The sequence below is a fragment of the Eurosta solidaginis genome, chromosome 3 (assembly GCF_040869045.1).
Source record: "Eurosta solidaginis isolate ZX-2024a chromosome 3, ASM4086904v1, whole genome shotgun sequence".
Classification (NCBI taxonomy): domain Eukaryota; kingdom Metazoa; phylum Arthropoda; class Insecta; order Diptera; family Tephritidae; genus Eurosta; species Eurosta solidaginis.
Window position 1 is genome coordinate 245,001,822 of NC_090321.1, and position 22,086 is coordinate 245,023,907.

Below are 22,086 nucleotides of genomic sequence, written 5' to 3' on the forward strand. Positions count from 1 at the left end.
AATTTATTTATATATTCAGTAACACTAACAGTATTCCTGCCAAGATTCCAAGGCCTGTTGATTTCGCCTTGTAGAACTTTTTCATTTTCTTCTACTTAATATGGTAGGTGTGACACCCATTTTACAAAGTTTTTTCCAAAGTTATATTTTGCGTCAATAAACCAATCCAGTTACCATGTTTCATTCCTTTTTTCGTATTTGGTATAGAATTATGGCATTTTTTTAATTTTTCGTAATTTTCGATATCGATAAAGTGGGCGTGGTTATGGTCGGATTTCGGCCATTTTTTATACCAAGATAAAGTGAGTTCAGATAAGTACGTGGGCTAAGTTTAGTAAAGATATATCGGTTTTTGCTCAAGTTATTGTGTTAACGGCCGAGCGGAAGGACAGACGGTGGACTGTGTATAAAAACTGGGCGTGGCTTCCACCGATTTCGACCATTTTCACAGAGAACAGTTAACGTCATAGAATCTATGCTCCTACCAAATTTCAAAAGGATTGGTAAATTTTTGTTCGACTTATGGCATTAAAAAAATTCTAGACACACTAAATGAAAATGGGCGGAGCTACGCCCATTTTGAAATTTTCTTTTATTTCTGTATTTTGTTGCATCATATCATTACTGGAGTTGAATTTTGACTTAATTTACTTATATACAGTAAAGATATTAAATTTTTTGTTAAAATTTGAATTTAAAAAAAATTTTTTTTAAAAAGTGGGCGTGTTCTTCATCCAATTTTGCTAATTTTTATTTAGCACTTATATAGTAATAGTAGTAACGTTCCTGCCAAATTTCATCATGATATCTTCAACGACTGCCAAATTACAGCTTGCAAAACTTTTAAATTACCTTCTTGTAAAAGTGGGCGGTGCCACGCCCATTGTCCAAAATCTTACTAATTTTCTATTCTGCGTCATAACGTCAACCCATCTACCAAGTTTCATCGCTTTAACCGCATTTGGCAATGAATTATCGCATTTTTTCGGTTTTTCGAAATTTTCGATATCGAAAAAGTGGGCGTGGTTATAGTCCGATATCGTTCATTTTAAATAGCGATCTGAGATGAGTGCTCAGGAACATACATACCAAATTTCATCAAGATACCTCAAAATTTACTCAAGTTATCGTGTTAACGGACGGACGGACGGACGGACGGACGGACGGACATGGCTCAATCAAATTTTTTTTGGATCCTGATTATTTTGATATATGGAAGTCTATATCTATCTCGATTCCTTTATATATGTACAACCAACCGTTATCCAATCAAACTTAATATACTCTGTGAGCTGTGCTCAACTGAGTATAATAACATTGATATAACATTGCTTATCAGTTTTTAGTGCGAGTCCTATACATTAGAGCTTGGACCAATCGGATGATCGATTTACCGATTTACTCGATTCTGACAGAAGTTGAATTTTGTTATGCTGTTAACACTATTGGATATATACATACATCGTATGATAAAGTATTGTAAAAGACCTAGCGAGTCGATAAGGCGTTTTCTTATTTTGGGTGCAGGAGCATCGAAACATACGCGAACATGAGATGGCTGATAAGCAAGCTCGGGTTTTGGATCCTATCAAATTTGTATCTCTTACTCTTCTCTTAACGATGCTGGTTATAAGTACGTGGAAAAGATTGTAGTCCTGTTTGAATTGTAGAAGTTTGTGACCTTTTATAACGAAGTAAGATTTTCAACCAGATGTAAAGATTAACTGCGGTATTTACTAACATTGGACTGTTGGCTATATGAAGAGGACTTAAATACAATATCTTATGGTAGCCGTAGTCAGGTACGCAAGAAACGGTGATGAACCTGCTGTATGGTTGTGCAGCGCATTGACGAATTAATATTAAGTTTCACGGAGAATATCTCAGTACTCGAGTAGAGCGTCTTGGATATTTAAACTTTGTAGGATGTTCATATATATATAGAGGAAACGGATTCCCACTTCCATTTGGCGCTTAGCCGTTTAAACGGTTATGACCGTCCAACAAGGTGTGCCAACCGCTTTTTCGCTCTGCCAAACTGCGCCAAATGGTCACACCAAGGGAGTTTAAATCGTTTTCCACCTGGTCCTTCCAACGGAGTGGGGGCCGCTCTCTTCCTCCGCTTCCATAGGCGGGTTCCGATAAAAATACTCTTTTAGCCGGAGCATCATCTTTCATTCGCATAACATGACCTAGCCAGCGTAGCCGCTGCGCTTTAGGTCGCTGGAATATGTAGATGTCTGCGTAGAGCACGTAGAGCTCATCATTAAATCTTCATCGGTACTCGCCATCGCCAACATGTAATGGTTTATGCATTTTTCGAAGAACTTTTCTCTCGAATACTCCCAGAGCCGCTTCATCTGATATTGTCATGGCCCATGCTTATACAACATATACCAGGGTACGATAAGTAACTTGAAAAGGTGATTCTTCACTGGATTTCAGTGCTGATATTGTTGTTAATGTTAATGCTGGTTACAAAATAAACGAAGTCTTTTGCTATTTCGAAATTATAGCTGCCAACAGTAGCGCAATTGCCAAGGCGCATTTGCGCTGACTATTTGCTTGATAACAGCAGGTACTTCGTTTTGTCCTCATTCACCATCAAAACCATCTTTACCCCTTCCTTTTCTAGTATGTATATAGAGGAAAGGGATTCCAGCCAAGGCTTCATATATATGTACGCCAATCTGCTTTTAAGAATTTCTTTCAAATTATGATGGATGTTAGTAGGCAGTTGAGGTGAACTTCATAACTAACATGCAGAGGAAAACTCCACAAGCCATATCAGATGCTTCCACGAAAGCTGAGACGTCTCATTTTACTTTGTAATACTTCGCCTTAGGTACAACATAATCGCCATCCCGATCCTTGGACATCCCATCCCGAAGTCTAACCACCATCGTCATCATAGCTATTTGGTGAGAACTACCGTCATTCAATACTCTCTCTTCGGGCGTGATCATCATGGATTATAATATATTCTCAGCCACACTACCTAGGGAACATCTCTCTCTCTCTCTCTCTCTCTCTCTCCTGGATTCAAGGTTGTGGATATTTTAGCCTGAGAGCCGCGTGTGTTCGAAATCAAAACACTAATTTACTGTGTATTTATTTAGGTGGGGGAAGTGGGACCTCCATCCGACTCTGGATTGACTTGAGCATACCTCAGCCTTTGACCAAACCCACCTCATAAATAGCTTAGTTTTCGTGGAAGCATCTGATACGGCTTGTGGAGTGGGGCAGGCGCATTTTGGGCATCGCTGATTGAATTGAAACAAAGTACTTCACATTGCAGCTTTAAAATGTCGGCGATAATAAAACGGAACATTAGCCAGTTTTTTTCAATATATTTTCATCGATTGATTGAGAAGCTCTTATATCAATGCGACGTGTTGGAGCTAGTTGAAGTGAGGGGCGACTTGCCACAGCATTCAATCAACCAATGGATAATGTGGAGCAGTTTTTGGAAAAACCGCCACATTTCTTCACTTCCTTCTCTTTCTTTTAATTAACCGACCGCTAAATTTTGTGTGTTTAAATTATTTTACTATATTTAAAATGTTTATACTCAGCTGAGCAGAGGTCATAAGGTATATTAATTTTGTTCGCATAACGGTAATCCTCAAACTAATCGAGATAGATATAGACTTCTATATATCAAAATGATCTGGGCGAAAAAGAAATTTATTTAGCCATGTCCGTCCGTCCATCTATCCGTTAACATGACAACTTGAGTAAATTTTGAGGTATCTTGATGAAATTTGGTATGTAGGGTCCTGGGCACTCATCTCAGATCGCTATTTAAAATTAACGAAATCGGACTATAACCACACCACGCCCACTTTTTCCATATCGAAAATTTCGAAAAACCGAAAAAGTACGATCATTTATTACCAAAGACGGATAAAGCGATGAAACTTGGTAGGTGGGTTGACCTTATGACGCAGAATGGGACCCACTTTTAAAAGAAGGTAATTTAAAAGTTAGTAAATTATGTCAACATACAACTCTAGTAGTGATATGGTGCAACAAAATACAAAAATAAAAGAAAATTTCACAAAGGGCGTGGCTCCGCCCTTTTTCATTTAATTTGTCTAGAATACTTTTAATGCCATTAGTCGAACAAAAATTTACCAATCCTTGCGAAATTTGGTACAGGCATAGATTCTAAGGCGGTAAATGTTTTTTGTGAAAATTGGCGAAATCGGTTGAAGCCACGCCCCCGTTAACACGATAACATAAGCAAAAATCGATATATCTTTACTAAACTTAGATCACGTACTTATCTGAACTCACTTTATCTTGGTATAAAAAATGGCCGAAATCCGACTATGACCACGCCCACTTTTTCAATATCGAAAATTACGAAAAATAAAAAAATGCCATAATTCTATACCAAATATGAAAAAGGGATGAAACACGGTAATTGGATTGGTTTATTGACGCAAAATATAACTTTAGAAAAAACTTTGTAAAATGGGTGTGACACCTGCATATTAAGTAGAAGAAAATAAAAATGTTCTGCAGGGCGAAACCAAAAGCCCTTGGAATCTTGGCAGGAATACTGCTCGTGGTATTACATACATAAATAAATTAGCGGTACCCGTCAGAGGATATTCTGGGTCACCCTGGTCCACATTTTGGTCAATATCTCGAAAACGCCTTCACATATACAACTAAGGACACTCCCTTTTAAAACCCTCATTAATACGTTTAATTTGATACCCATATCGTATAAATACAACATAGAGTCACCCCTGGTCCACCTTTATGGCGATATCTCGAAAAGGCGTCCACCTATAGAACTAAGGCCCACTCCCTCTTAAAATACTCATTAACTCCTTTCATTTGATACCCATATCATACAAACGCATTCTAAAGTCACCCCTGGTCCACCTTTATGGCGATATCTCGAAAAGGCGTCTGCCTATAGAACTAAGGCCCACTTCCTTTTAAAATACCCATTAACACCTTTCGTTTGATACCCATATCGTACAAACGCATTCTAGAGTCACCACTGGTCCACCTTTGTGGCGATATACTGAAATGGCGTCCACGTATAGAACTATGGCCCACTACCTTTTAAAATAGTCTTTAATACCTTCCATTTGATACCCATGTCATACGAACACATTCCAGGGTTATCCTAGGTTAATTTTTCTAAATGGTGGTTTTCCCCTATTTTGTCTCCACTGCTCTCAGTTGAGTATGTAATGTTGGGTTACAGCCGAACTTAGCCTTCCTTACTTGTTAAATTTCGGAACTTTCAAAGACAAGTCGGTTTCAGAAATTCGATTTGCTAGAGAACTAGATTAGTCGATGCTAAGCGATTGCTAGATTAAACGAAGCTATGCGACTATTCGAATAACATTAGCCAAGTAATAAGCATGCTAACGGTCTCGTACCGATTGTTCGGTTTATCGATTAGTCGATAATCTTTCAAGCCCCCTACTATTCATTGTATGGACTGAATATAATTACGTATACGCCACTGTCTACCAATTTATATTTAAATTCAATAATGTACTCATAAGTAATCAATTGAATGTTAAAAATTTGTCGTGATTTAAATTAAAAATGTACATATTTGGCGTTGACAGTTTGCAAAATGTAGCAACATCAACAGCAAAAACGAAAATCAATGGTGGCAAATATGTAACGAAATCAGTTAAATTGAAGTGTATTTCGTGTAACGTTATGGACAGCTGTGGCATTTTAGTGACATGCACAATGCTTGATTACTTCATTAAAACATAATATGTAAGGTCATAAAGTGGAATAAAAAGTATATAGATATGAGGGCTCGTTTTTGTTTTCATTTCAGTTTTTCACAAAATGCTGTATCATTCATTTGATAAAGGTTTACAAATATTCAATAGAAAGCAAATGAAAATGTTATCTGTTAAAAATTGTAAGCTTTCTTTTTTTTAGGCATTTCTAAAAATTAACAGAAACCCGTTCAAGGCGTGCAATTTACTGCAATAAGACAGCACATCGTATGAGGTAGAAGTTGGTAATTTTAGTTTTCATGCCGACGGGGGACGGATCGTGGTTCCAAAGGATGTAATAAGTAAGTATGAATTTTGAAATATATATTCTTTCTTCACACAAATTATATAAAGAAAACATGTACATTTTAAAACTCACTGAATTTACCTCCTGGACTCTCGACTTCCTGACGCATGCAGTGTATTCCAAGTCGAGGTCTATGCCATAGACAGAGCGGCAAAGCTGCTCCAATATAGTGCGGTCTCCAACACCGACGTAACAATCTTTGTTCACAGCCAAGCCGTCTTAAGGGCACTAAAGTCCAGCATGATAAAATCGGACATCGCGCGGAGGTGTAGAACCTCTCTGGCTTCTATAAGTCTTCTCAGTGTCTCCCTTTGCTGGGTCCCTGCGCACAGCGGCATTGAAGGGAATGAACTCGCGGAAGAGATGGCTAGGAAATGTTCCGACTTAGACATAAGTGAGGTGGACAGCTCCATCCGACCGCCGCTGAGTTATCTCCTAGGGAGAATCGATGAATATGAGAACAGGAAACGGACTTGCTATGGACCAATAGGGTTGACTGCGAAGGCGCAAGGTCCTTATGGCCATGCTTGAATAGGAAAGGCACCAGCTTTCTTCTCAAACTGAACAAATATGTGGTGAGGGTACTTACGGGTGTCATCACAGATCATTGTGCTATCGCACCAATACTCCGACGGTGGCGAATACCAACAAGCTCCCTCTGCAGAAGCTGTCAGGATGAGGAGGAAGAGGAGTCGATCCACCATTTTCCCTGCCGATGTCCGGCCCTTCAAAGAAGAAGGCTCAGATTTCTGGGCTCACGGTTCTTTGACAGCCTGGCAGAGGTTGGGAAGATCGACATCTCGCTTCTTCTTGGGTTCATCAGGGAAAGTAAGTGGTTCGTTGAGGACCACTAAGAGTTAATGGGGCTAAACGAATTTGTCGCCATCCTGTACTTACTGAGGGCACTCACAGTGGACAAAAATGTCTCCGAGTGGAAGTGTGGGTAACACCCCTCTTAACCTAACCTAACCCTAACCTACCTCCTGGACACAAAACAGATATAGAAAGGTTTTTGGTATCTTCATTGCTGAGATGCTGATATCGCTCTATACGTTTCCTCAGCACTGCTATTGTATGCATAGCCTAAGGATAGTACGAATGAATTAAGAGAAGTAAAATACCTCTCTTATATGCCCAGTTCACAAGAAGGGTATCCTGCAAACTGCGCCAACTGTCGGCGAATCAGCCTTATTTATATCGCATATTAGGTCCTGTTAAATGCATTGTGCGAAAGACTGAACCCTATCAGTGCGGCATCAGACCTGGTAAATCTACCATCTAAGAATTTAAAAATTTAAAAAACAAAGGAGTGTGGTTGAAAGAATGCTACTTTTCTTCGCAGAATCAAAAAGTTTATTTTGCAATAAATTTGACCTGCAATTTGTACATACGTCTTTGTCAATTTAGTATCTACTGACAACGCATTTCCTACATTTATTGTGCCGGAGATTAATTGATGTGCATTATTTATAGCAAACACAAACACAGGAAAAAGTGCACTGTTTATTTGGTTGAATTCATTTGATCAAAATGGCTTAGAACAAAAGGACGTTATTAGAAGAAGGGCACGACTAGCACAACGTGTTTTTCAGCTTATTACGTCAGCCTTAAGTTTTTAAATAAGCTGCTTCCATCTAGTTGTAGCCACTGAATCTATTTTAACTTGATCTAGCATTGCATAAAAAGCCAATACGACATATGTATATGCTCTAGGGGATGTTTTAGTCTGGACAGCCTACGTACGATGTTATCTTCGTACTCAACTTTTCTCCCAACACTGGGTTTATATCAGGCATGTGTGCAAAAGATTGGGCATGTAATATTTTAGTGGCTTTGATCTAAATATTATCTCCGGATAAGGTTGGAATTTTACTCATTTAGTTTGTTTGTATGTTATTTGACTTTTTTGAAAGCCTGCTATGAAAAAAACATTCTTTGAAGGTATTGATCAACAGATTCGCGTTTGTAGCCTTACTCAATCTTCAATTAGTGCTTACTGGGCATGGTAATTTTACCCGTCCCGTGGCAAAATAAAACCGTCATTATTTCTAAGTGATAACTGACATCAACCAGGAGCACTGCCGTCTCTTAAGTTATGGAATCATTTCTCTGCTGCCCAGTTTGAATAAGGACACTTTCTGTTCGTATTCATTTATTCGCATAACATGATCTAGCGAAGCCTTTGACATCCATCTAGGATCTTCGGTGTTATAGGCCAGTGCCTCTATATCACAACGGCTGGCTGGCGCCCGAGCACGCACCTGAAGTCCAACTATTAGGTGTTTAATGTTGTTTTATTTAGTTTCACTTGGCTGTTGTCTGTAATCAAATCTTGCAAGTTAAATTTGATACACTTCCCGGTGTCCGATTGAGCTGAAATTTTGCACGCATGTATAACTCCGATGACGTTACAATATTACTTTGCGAGAATTCGATAAATTAATCGATGACAGAGTTATCGGTAAAGATTTGTGCTCACAAGCAATAAAAGCCAAAGTCCCAGACAAACCCGGCCTAGCTACAGCGGTATTTATCCGTGGAGTCTGAGACTTAGGCGATTGTTGCTTATAACCATAGATATTAAATTGCATATTAACGAACTGCGAGAACAACGGACACGAACCGCTGTAGCAATTCCATGCCATTATTAAGCGGGTATGGGATTCACCATGCCATTTTATATGTGAAATATTTCTTACCACGTGGTGAATCCCATGCTTACTTCCATGTTCTTTGTTTAGAAGGATGGTGAATAACCTACAGTGGCTCAACAACGCAGGTAACTTCGCTTTGTTCGTGTATACAGCGAACGTAGAAGTTAGGCTGTTATCGCTAAATGTTGAATACTTTTCTGCGCACTTGATTTTGTTTTACAGATTTTTGGCGATAAAATTTTAGCTAAGCGAAAGTTGGAATTTTATTTTAAAACAGATTTAACCCACATAGCAGAGATCTGCAATAAGTAGTTGTAAACTGAACGCGACATAGGCAAAGTCACAATAAAATATAATTTTAATTCAGTTAACACTGTTTGACACAATTTTATATGTGCTCTCTGTCAAAAACGCTTCAACTAACTTAGTCACATTTTATTTCGATTATGAATATGTCCCAATATATTCGGATCATGATATAAAAATCGTGTACTCATACTCAGTCAGGGTTATTTAGACGTAGCAATTCTTATCAGTAATTTGGTTGAGAGTCTTTTTCATCCTGACACCGCGTTAGCGTTGAACGCGAAAGATCTGACAACCGAAGATGCTGATATCCGAAGTGAAGCCACTTTTGACAAACACATACGATATGTTTTCTCGAAAATCTGTATATTCATATGTATGTATGTATGTATTTAGCGTTTTGTTGTTGCAATAACACGTGAACATGTATATGCACATATATAAAAATTCATTTGAATGAGTTGAACAAAGCATGGGGCGCATTCCATAAGCACAACTGCTGGCGAAGTTGATTAGTGATAACTTCTTGGAACGAACAGTTGCAACTTTACGACAAATTAGAGAGCATAAAAATTTTCCGCTCCATACACTCAACGTTTTTATCGATTGCTTGTTGACAGTTGGCTCAACGTATCGTTTCAAAAGCACAATTTCTTTCACTCAGCTGATAACTGATTAGCTGAGCTAGCAGTTGCGCTTTAAAATTCACCCATCGAAGCAAACTTTTGCCTCGTATTTCAATTAAAATTTCATACGAAAGCAAACCAAACACGAGAATAGTTCGTGAGAGGTCGTTGTCGCTTGTATCCATATGCATCATAGCTTATAATTACACGTCAACTTTTGTATGTAAACGAGTAGATCAGACTAGCTGCGCTTGGTTGCTTTATACGTACTCATACTCAAATTGCTGCGGATATATTATAGTATCAAAAAAATTACCTGATGCCGATCTCTGCCAGAGAGAAAATTTGTTGGTTATGAATGTGGATTTTTTCTGATTTAAGCTGGAGACATTGGCGCTTTATCGGTAACCGTATCGGTAACCTTATAACAGCTGATTCGACCAACCTTATGAGAATCAATGCAATCGATTATTGGTGCCGCTAAGGTCGTAACCGTATCGTAGCCAACCAATTGGGTTTTGGTTTACCGTCGTAACGATAAACAGCTGATTACGTTAGGGATACGGATACAGCGATACGACATACGGCACCAATGACTCCGGCTTTACTATTAGTATTTATGACCCAATGCCAAGGTGAGCAGATGCCGAGGGCTGAATGAATTGAGGGTGTATAAAAATTTCATATCGCTAACGTTCCTCGGGGTACCAGGGCGAACCCTGTTGTACTGAAGCCCTTATCCCTCTCATTGGACCTCGTTTTTGTCCTATACTCGTGGGAACAAAATGAATAATAAAATTAAAGATACAAAAATTTTTTAAAAATAGGCTTTTATTATTGGTTAATAAAATTAAATAAAAAGTAAAAAATAAATGGACTCTAAAGAAATATAACACTTTATAAGTTCATTGTAACCTTTAGCGATAATTAGGCTTTTTCGTCTGCGACAAAAAATTCCATATTGTACATAATTATGTATTTTTAACATTAAAATTTTACACCTAAATTGATAAATCTTACAGTTTATCTCACAGTCCTAATTGTTCTAATAAAAGCATGTTAAATTTTGATGGTATAACTAAGAACATTTAGGACCTCCTTTCACTGCTATCACAATGTCACACGCTTTCATTAGAACAATTAGGACTGTGATATAAATTGTAAGATTTAACAATTTAGGTGTAAAATTTTAATGTTAAAAATACATAATTATGTACAACATGGAATTTTTTGTCGCAGACGAAGAAGCGTAATTATCGTTAAGGGTTACAATGAACTTATAAAATGTTATATTTCTTTACAGTCAATTTATTTTTTACTTTTTAGTTAATTTTGTTAACCAATAATAAAAGCTTATTTTTAAAAAAGTGTCTTTTCTTTAATTTTATTCGCCTTTAATTTACTTCAAGGCCATCACGGGAACAGCAACAAATCTTCGGAGGAACTTTTCTCTGGCATACTTCAAGAGAAATTATGAGAAACTCATGAATCCCTTTTTAATTGCCCACTTTTTTGGATTACTTTGGCATTATTTTATGGGGATTGTTTTCAGAATCGTTATAGAAAAATTCGTGATCACTACGGTAGCATTTCGCAACTATTTTAAATTGGATTAAATGAAGCAAGGTTGTAGCATTTTTTAAGAATCAAACCGTTAAAGATTCTGGAGTGTTGTCAGCATAGACAAGTGACTATTTTGGGATAATTTTCAAAATTTTTCGGCATAGTGTAATATTGTTTTCGGGCATATTTTGGGATTTTTTAAAGGATCATAGGTATGTATACAATTTCGAAATTGTTTTAGAAGACATTGTAAAATAGTCCCGATATCGGAAAGGCGTACGAGATAATTTCAAAATGTGTTCCGGTATCAGTTCGAAATTTTTTTTTTCAAGACTATGTCCGAACCTCGCACTCGTTTTCGTCTCATTTCAGAGCCATTTCTTATTTATGTTTTTAAACATCTGCGTAGCTTTTCGGTATTGCATACGAATCACTTCGGGACGATATGGATCAATTCCGGATTGTTTGCGAAACCATGCCACTATTGGCCGTGGATGATTTCAGAATGTTTTAGGACTATTTCGGGATTGTTGCGAGATACCAAATCATTTAAAAACCGTTTCAGGATAGTTGCGGAGCAATCTTCGGATCATATCGGGATTGTTCTCATTTTCGGGACGATTCCTTGGTAATTTTTGGACTGTTTTTGGGAACGTTTCGCGATTGTTGTAAGAAATTTTTTTTTGAATCAATATAATATATATAACCGGGTCTGATTATGTTCGAAATTATTTCGGAATTCTGATAGCGTATTCATCCCGGAACCTATTTTTGTACTATCATTTCGAAACTATCTTCAGATATTCCCGGTTGTGTATTCGAAAGCTTTTTCACTTGTTTCCACATCATGTCAGGAGTGTTTCGGGATTATTGAAGGAGCATCTGCGAAGCTTTTCGTTATTTTATTGGATCATCTAGGGCGGCTTGGGATCATTTTAGATCGTTTTGTAAATCATTTGACTTTTAGTAAAGGTTCATTTCAGGACTATTTCAGGAATATTTCGGGACTATTTCGAGATTGTTTTGACATACAAAAAGGATATTTAAACAAGGTATTGTTTGAGGATAATTGCAGAACAATATAATCATATCGGTATAGTTTTAGTTGGAATTTCACTACAATTCGGAATAATTTTAGAACTATTTCTGGCTAATTTAAGAACTGTTATTATGGGAGACTTTCTAAATTGTTTCAAGGATTATCAAACTTATCTTTTGCAAACAAGCTGGAAAAACACAAGTGGTACTTGAAGTTTATACAGCAGCAATAAATGAAGCTAGTGTGAATCGCACTCGACAGTGGGATATCAGTATATCTTGGGAATCAACATGAAATATATAATATCGTCGGCTTGTACGTAGTAAAAGAGCGTCCTCAACTGGCAAATAGTGCAAGATACTTGTACGCAGTACTACTCTCTTAATAGATAGTTAAATGTTTATTTAAACTAGTCATTTAAATGAAACTTTGAAATAAATTGAATTAAAACTACTTTTCTACTTACTTCGTTTCATCTTTTGGGCATGGTATAAATTTGATGCATTCTCTCTTTTGAAAATTTGTCTCAATCCAGCTGCGAGGTGTATGCTGTCAATTTTATTTCGCATTTGTTGTCATTGCCGCAAAGCGTGAATTTGATTTTTTTGTTTTTGTTTTATTGTCAAATTATTCAAAGCATTAAGAAAGAAAAGCGATAAAAAAAGAGAAAAATTAGTGGAGTTTACTTGTGTTAGCTTTCGCGTTTGATAAGAAAACAAATAAGCTTTTACTATTATCATATTTCATTCATATATTTTTTTATTACTTTTAGACATTTTAAACACGTTAAGATTTTTTTATCTATTAATAACAATTTTTTTGTTTTTATTTATAAATATTAGGGCGGGTCAAATTGTGTGGGAAAAATGGGAAAAAAACTTCAGGTGCACATCCAGTTTCTGAATCTATGGGTCATACTGAGTAATATTGTGCATGGGACCATAGGTCTGAAATGAATTTCGAGCCTCCCTAAATTTGTTACAAAATTGTACATCCCAATCCAAATCCGAATTTGACATTTATTTTCACGTATTTTATTTGTGGGAGCCGCTATTCCGATTGGGATATAAAATTTTCTAACAAAATTAGGGAGGCTGGAAATTCATTTCAGACCTATGGTCCCATGCACAATATTACTCAGTATGACCCATAGATTCGGAAACTGGATGTGCATTTTCAAAAATAAATTTGACACACCCTAATAAATATATATTTTTTTCTTTTAATTCCATACAATTACCAACAATACTGAAAGAAAAGCACAATATGTATACAAAAACAACAATAATAAATGACAAACACAAAAACAACATAAACACACTTAAGATACAGATTGTAAAGCAATGAAGGAGTTCGAAAGATCGTATGTATATGATTTAAACCATGATAAAAACTCTTACAGGGTATAACCATTTCTCGTTTGGTCGGCCATGGCTTTTTCTTTAAGTTTTTGCCCAAACAACTGGAAATCAAAAAAATAAACAGAGAAGGGTATTCAAGTTTGAGATAACATATAAATATGTATGTGTGCAGTTGAGAAATTTGAACATTTTCAAGAAAACGGAAAACGTTAGAAACGGTTATACACTGTATGTGTTTGTATCATAGTTTGAAATAAACCAAAAAAAAACATGGTATCTGATTTTTAATTGAAAACGTCACTACAAATAGAAACTAGAACAATTCAAACCAATTTAAACTACTTAAGAAGGTTTACTGAAAATCAAACAAAAAAACAGTGCAAATTATGGAAAATTAGAAGAATGATTCATAGCCAATGGTGTTTACATGTTAAAATTTTATAAAGAATAAGAACTAAATAAAAAGACATTTGATAATGTTTGCGTAGCAAATTTATATTGAAAGCAATCGATGTAAGCAATTTGTTTGCATATTTCGCAAAAAAACAACCCAAGTAAGGACGAGACTGTCTTCGGCTGTGCCGAACATGAACAATAATCTTATCCCATTCGCAATATCCAAATAATCGGCTGTACAAGATATGAAATATAAACATAAGTATTTGATGAAATTTCAAGCTTCCAGCAGCTAAAAAAGCGGCAAATTTTCGGTTTATATACGGTATATGTATACTATATATACCACCGATCTCTACGATTTTTCAGACAAGAATGTATGATATACACGTAAGAATTTGGTGAAATTTGAACTCAATGGAAAATGTTGGGAGTATCCCCTTCTTTTACCTCGAGTCTCATATCAGGGTAGTTAGACGGCTGGATACAAATTCATTTATGAATCCGAATGGCAAGTAAACGTGTTTTTTTTTTTTTAAGAAAAATGCTCACACGACTCAAGTTTTATTTTTTGAACAGCAAATGGCTATGTGCATAAATATTTTAAATACAAACACACATATCCATGTACTTTATTCGAGTCAGCACACAGATGAGCTGTGTTAGCGAAAAATATACAAATGTGCATGTATGTAAATACGAACCCTACCAAAAATATACATATATGTTTGTTTGTTTCGTTGTCATTATCATATTATGTCATTATCATTCATTAATTCGCGCTTAACTGTCGAAGTGATTTTGGCCGTTTTACAAAATGTTTAAACAGACTAGCGAACAGTTTGAAAGCATTTGATAGTATGAGAGGCATTACCAGATTCTATAGTCGCTTACTTGTTATACTCAGCTGAGCAGAGCTCACACAGTATATAAATTTTGTTCGCATAACGGTACCCCATAAGGGCTTAAACTAATGGAGATAGATATAGACTTCTATATATCAAAATGATCTGGGCGAAAAAAGAAATTCATTTAGCCATGTCCGTCGGTCTGTCCGTAGACACGATAATTTGAGTAAATTTTGAGGTATCTTAAGGAAATTTGGTATGTAAGTTCCTGGGCACTCATCTAATATCGCTTTTAAAATGAAGGAAATCGGAATAAAACAACGCCTACTTTTTCTATACCGAAAATTTTGAAAAACCGAAAAAGTGCGAAAATTCATTACCAAAAACAGATAAACCGATGAAACTTGGTAGATGGGTTGACCTTATAACGCAGAATAAAAAATTAGTAAAATTCTGGACAATGGGCCTGGCACCGTTCACTTTTAAAAGAAGGTAATTTAAAACTTTTGCAAGATGTAATTTGGCAGCTGAGTATGTAATGTTCGGTTACACCCGGAACTTAGCCTTCCTTACTTCTTTTATACGGTTTCTTACTGCCCAAATAGCCTGTGCTATATAGAGATCAACGAATTTTGGGACAAAAATAATTCATCGATAAAACATTGAAATGTATGTATTCTTTAACGCAATATACAGTTTGAGAGGCGTTGTAGTATTTCAATTATTTTTTTCACTATATCTGACTACATAAAACAGAAAAGCTCTTCCTAAATGTGCAAGGTGCACGCTGTCAGTGAATAAAGCAATATATAAAGGTAAACGGATGTGTCTTATGTGGAAGGGCATTTAAAAATTAACTGTCAACAAAAAGCTAAAAGTACTATAGATGCTAGCCAATCCACAAATACAAGCCTACGCCAATTTATAAGCTGTTCTTATGCTTAGCCGAGGAGCAAAGCGATAAAGGAAATTTATTTAGAAAAGAATGCCTGTAAAACCTTTTCCCAGCTACAACGTTCAACAATTTAATTGCGTTTTCATTGTTTACAACAAAAAATGTTATATAATTTTGTTGAACAAACAAAAATAGAAAATGTTTTCTTCAATTAATTTGTTGGTTTTTGATGAGGAAGCAGGCTGGGAATTGCTTTGAACAAGAGACAACTTAAGTTTTGTATGTATTAATTAATTTTGTCAAAGAACAAGCATAAGGGGAGTTTAATTAAGAGGCGAGTATACAAGAAAAAATAAAAATAAACGCATCAAAATATGAAAAAATTTCAATCTAAATAGAACTTATGCTATGCATAAGGGAGAGAAACAGTAGAGAGGGCAAAATGGAGAAGAAGAGAAATATGGGATTGTTACCCCAGCGGGTTAGGGGGTCAGAGTATACCCGCGGTAGGTATGCCTGTCGTAAGAGGCGACTAAAATACCAGATTCAAGGAGCTGTGTAGCACTACGTTTCAGGTTGCCAGCGCAATATATAGCTTTTCCAAACCCAATTGTCAACCTCACCTATCCGCGGCGAATCCTGCTTCACTAACAGACGACGCTCTGGCAACCCCAAGCTCCTGATGGAACTTGGGGGTGGGGAGGGAGGGATGGCCTGAAGGTTTAATGTGGCCACATAAATCGTTCCCGAGATGGTCGGGCTAGCACCTTAATGGTGCTGTGTTATCGGAGCGTTCCGGATCTGTATCCGGCAAAGGACCATCACATCGATAACACTCCCCAAAGTCTTCGGGGAGCAACCTTATCGTTACAACGACAACAACAACAACGGGATATTTCGACAGGAAGAGATAAATATACAGGGATAAAGTGAGGGAAATGTAGGCAAATTGGGAGGAAAATGGAATGAAAAGTGTTTACAAAAGGAAGTGAGCGATAAAACTGGTATCGATATTTAAGTTGGAAGCAATTCTGAAATCGAAAATTTGAAAGCGAAATTCGGCACGTGGGATTTTACTACTTTTTTTTTTCGAAAAATTGCTTGTTCGAGAAATTGTGCAATGGAGAGGGAAATGGGGAGATAGAATGAGAAAGAGAGAAAGAGAAAGATATGGAGAGGAAGAAAGAAAGAGCTGAAAAATAGAGAGATGCTCAGCGAAAGCGTTGAAAACAGGTCACGTATAAAGATTAATTGAGGAAAAGGTCCCAGAAAAGGAAGTAGCACAACAATGGAATAGCAATAAGCAAGGGAGAGAAAACAAAAGAGAAGACAATGTTAGGACGGTAACATGAAGAGATGCAGAGAGATAGCGAGACGAGAGTATGTGTGAGAAAGAGTGAGAGGTCGAAATTTTCTGCAGTTATTTTAAATTCATATACAAAGTTCCTGCAGGACAACATCTGTTACTACTACAATATAAAAAGATTTCCAAACCCTCGTCAACTGTCGCGCATATTTCCTGTCAGCTACGTATTCCGGACACGAGCTAATGCGAATCAAATATTTGGAAGTATATCAATTTCAGCGCCACCAATCGAACAATTTTTGACATAAATTTGTATATCTAAAAATTTTTGAAGTCCTTTTTTAACAACGAAGAGGGTATTTTTAAAAAACTAAGAGAGTAACCAACCTTTTTCATACGACTTAAATTTTAAAACTTTTTAAATACGAATTCACTCCTGTTGAGCTTTTGAGAGCTTTTCTTAAATAAAAGTCCTTGAAATTATTTGCCAGACTTCCAGAAAGAATTGTTAGCAAAACCAACAAAGCTTCAAAGCTTTTGTGGAGAATTTTGATAGAATGTTATATAGAATAGCGAGCTTTAAAGAATTTTATTTTCTAAATCAGATTAAAAATAACTTCGATATATGAGAAGATTTAGATTTATATGCAACTTTTTTTGGTTTATAAAATTTTATTTTAAATTGCACATCGTGAATAAAATTTTTGGAAATTTTCGATAAAATATTATGCAAGGACAGCTTTCAAAAATTTCGTTTTCTAAATTAACAAGTAAGGAAGGTTAAGTTCGGGTGTAACCGAACATTACATACTCAGTTGAGAGCTATGGTGACAACATAAGGGAAAATAGCCATGTAGGAAAATTAACCGAAGGAAACCCTGGAATTTGTTTGTATGAAATGTGTATCAAATGAAAGGCATTAAAGGGTATTTTATGAGGGAATGGGCCATAGTTCTATAGGTGGACGCCATTTAGTATTTTAAAAGAGAGTGATCCTTAGTTCCATATGTGGACGCCGTTTCGAGATATCTCCATAAAGGTGGACCAGGGGTGACCCTAGAATTTGTTTGTACAATATGGGTATCAACAGAAAGGTGTTAATGAGTATTTTAAAAGGGAGTGGGCCTTCGTTCTATAGGTGGTCGCCTTTTCAAGATATCGCCATAAAGGTGGACCAGGGGTGACTCTAGAATATGTTTGTACGATATGGGTATCAAATGAAAGTTGTTAATGAGTATTTTAAAGGAAGTGATCCTTAATTCCATAAGTGAACGCCGTTTCGAGATATCGCCATAAAGGTGGACCAGGGGTGACTCTAGAATATGTTTGTACGATATTGGTATCAAATTAAAGGTATTAATGAGAGTTTTAAAAGGGAGTGGTGGTAGTTGTATATGTGAAGGCGTTTTCCAGATATCGACCAAATATGTAATACCGTCCAAGATTTAAAGGGTTTTTTATTTCGCCCTGGAGAACTTTTTCATTTTCTTCTACTTAATATGGTAGGTGTCACAACCATTTTACAGAGTTTTTTCTAAAGTTATATTTCGCGTAATAAGCCAATCCATAGTCGGATTTCGTTCATTTTTTATACCAAGATAAAGTGAGCTCAGATAAGTACGTGAACTGAGTTTAGTAAAGATATGTCGATTTTTGCTCAAGTTATCGTCTTAACGGCCATGCGGAAGGGCAGACTGACGACTGTGTATAAAAAATGGGCGTGGCTTAAACCGATTTCGCCCATTTTCACAGAAAACAGTTAGCGTCATAAAATCTATGACCCTACCAAATTTCAAAAGGATTGGTAAATTTTTGTTCGACTTATGACATTAAAAGTATCCTAGACAAATTAAATGAAAAAGGGCGGATCCACGCCCATTTTGAAATTTTCTTTTATTTTTGTATTTTGTTGCACCATATCATTACTGGAGTTGAATTTTGACATAATTTACTTATATACTGTAAAGATATTAAATTTTTTGTTAAAATTTTACTTTAAAAAAAAATTTTTTAAAGTGGGCGTGGTCCTTCTCCGATTTTGCTAATTTTTATTAAGCGTACATACAGTAACAGGTGTAACGTTCCTGCCAAATTTCATCATGATATCTTCAACGACTGCCAAATTACAGCTTGTAAAATTTTAAATTTCCTTCTTTCAAAAGTGGGCGGTGCCACACCCATTGTCCAAAATTTTACTAATTTTCTATTCTGCGTCATAAGCTAAACTCACCAACCAAGTTTCATCGCTTTATCTGTCTTTGGTAATGAATTATTGCACTTTTTCGGTTTTTCCAAATTTTCGATATCGAAAAAGTGGGCGTGGTTATAGTCCGATATCGCTCATTTTAAATAGCGATCTGAGATGAGTGCTCAGGAACCTACATGGACATGGCTCAATCAAATTTTTTTTCGATCCTGATCATTTTGATATATGGAAGTCTATATCTATCTCGATTCATTTATATCTGTACAACCAACCGTTTTCCAATCAAACTTAATATACTCTGTGAGCTCTGCTCAACTGAGTATAAAAATGGAAAGTATATTTAGACATGTTGAAAAATTCTGATTTGTCTGAAACACTGTGCGGTCTTTAAAATTTGTTTTATGTTGAAAGGCAATTTTGATTATGTTTTAGTTTGCAGCTCTTGAAGGTATTTTTTCGATTAAAGATTTGTTTAGATCTTTGAAAAAACTCTAAGAAACATGTACATATATACAATATTAAGCTTTTAGAGCATTATTCGCAAATAAAGCTTTGCCTTTGAAGGCAAACTTGGCAAAAACTAAATCATATGTAGAATGTTCAAATGTACCAAGTCGATTTCTCTGTCATGCTTTTGCCGTGGTGGTGTGGTGATAGCATACTCGCCTACAACGCCGAAGGCCCTGGGTTTAAGTCTCGTTAAAGGCAACACCAAATACTACAGAAATGGACCAGGGGTGACTCTAGAATTTGTTTGTACCATATCGGTATCAAACGAAAGGTGTTAATAAGTATTTTAAGAGGGAGTGGGCCTTAGTTCTATGGTGGACGCCTTTTCTAAATATCGCCATAAAGGTGGACCAGGGGTGACTCTATAATGTGTTTGTACGATATGGGTATCAAATTAAAGGTATTAATGAGGGTTTCAAAAGGGAGTGAACCTTAGTTGTATTTGTGAAGGCGTTTTCGAGATATCGGACCAGGGTGACCCAAAAAATAATCTGTCGAGCACCGCTAATTTATTTATATATGTAATACCACGAAGAGTATTCCTGTCATGATTCCAACGGCTTTATATTTCGCCATGCAGAACTTTTTCAATTTCTTCTACTTAATATGGTAGATGTCACACCCATTTTACAAAGTTGTTTCTAAAGTTATATTTTGCGTCAAAAAACCAATCCAATCACCATGTTCCATCCCTTTTTTCGTATTCGGTATAGAATTATGGCATTTTTTTCATTTTCAAAATTTTCGATATCGAAAAAGTGGACGTGGTCCGACCACGCCCATTTTTAATACCAAAATAAAGTGAGTTCAGATAAGTACGTGAACTAATTTTAGTAAGGTATATCGATTTTTGGTCAAGTTATCGTGTTAACGGCCGAGCGTAAGGACAGACGGTCTGTATAAAAACTGGGCGTGGCTTCAGAGAAAACAGATATCGTCATAGAAGCTCTGCCCTTACCATATTTAACAAGGATTGGTAAATTTTTTTCAACTTATGGCATTAAAAGTATTCTAGACAAATTAAATGAAAAAGGGCGGAACCACGCCTATTTTGAATTTTTCTTTTATTTTTGTATTTTGTTGCACCATTTCATTACTGGAGTTGAATGTTGACATAATTTACTTATATACTGTAAAGATATTAAATTTTTTGTTAAAATTTGACTTCTCATTAACCGATTTAGCTAATTTTTATTTAGCACACATAGTAATAGGAGTAACGTTCCTACCAAATTTCATCATGATATCTTCAACGACTGCCAAATTACAGTTTGCAAAACTTTTAAATTACCTTCTTTTAAAAATGGGCGGTGCCACGCCCATTGTCCAAAACTTTACTAACTTTTTATTCTGCGTCATAAGGTCAACCTACCTACCAAGTTTCATGGCTTTATCCATCCTTGGTAATGAATTATCGCAGTTTTTCGGTTTTTCGAAATTTTCGATATCGAAAAAGTGGGCGTGGTTATAGTCCGATTTTTTTCATTTTAAATAGCGATCTGAGATGAGTGCCCAGGAACGTACACACCAAATTTCATCAAGATAGCTCAAAATATAGTCAAGTTATCGTGTTTACGGACGGACGGACGGACATGGCTAAATGTATTTATTTTTTCGCCCATATCATTTTGATATATAGAAGTCTATATCTATCTTGATTAGTTTATGCTGTTACAGGGTACCGTTATGCTAAAATTAATATATTCTGTGAGCTGTGCTCAGCTGAGTATAAAAAAACTAAATGAGAATTAATTATTCCAAGTTTCACCCATCAGCTGCAACGGCAAAAGAAAAAGCTTCGAAGAAAATAACACCAGAAAAACAAACATAAACACAAAACAAACCAACCAGTACACAAACTACTCAACAACTGTCATTATACTGAATATCAGTGGGGAAATGGTAACTTCAACACAACTCAGTAGCGCGGGTCTCATAGCCATGCAAGCCAAGTCAAGTGAATATATTGCAAGTGAAAAAAACACAAACACGGACTCACTGGTTGGCTTATTGTGTGGAGGTAATTGGAAAACTGTGAACGTTGCAAAATAGATGCACAAAAATAAAACGAGCGTTGCAAAATGTCGACATTGAAGTGTGCGATGCGAACGAATATTATTATTAAAAACTTAGATTGAGCAGGCAGTTTGTCCAAGAAGTGGTTGAAGGAATGTGCTTGTAAGGGAATGAAAAGGGAAGCAGGAGTGGGAGAAGAGGATGGTGAGGTGTGACGGAGATAAAGAGAAGATAAAAAGTAAAGCAAATACTTATTTTTATCTGTGATCCAATATAACAGTT

General features: G+C 36.2%; 1 protein-coding gene across 27 annotated transcripts in view; it reads right to left on the reverse strand.

Annotated features, from left to right (window-relative positions):
• Trpm (transient receptor potential cation channel, subfamily M) overlaps positions 1–22,086 on the reverse strand; it is a 793,755-nt gene that overhangs the window by 209,020 nt on the left and 562,649 nt on the right. For all 27 annotated transcript variants that reach the window (XM_067775779.1, XM_067775781.1, XM_067775778.1 and 24 more), the window contains one exon: positions 12,733–12,815. In XM_067775779.1, the coding sequence (XP_067631880.1) occupies positions 12,733–12,815 (83 nt within the window). The remainder of the gene's footprint in view (positions 1–12,732; positions 12,816–22,086) is intronic.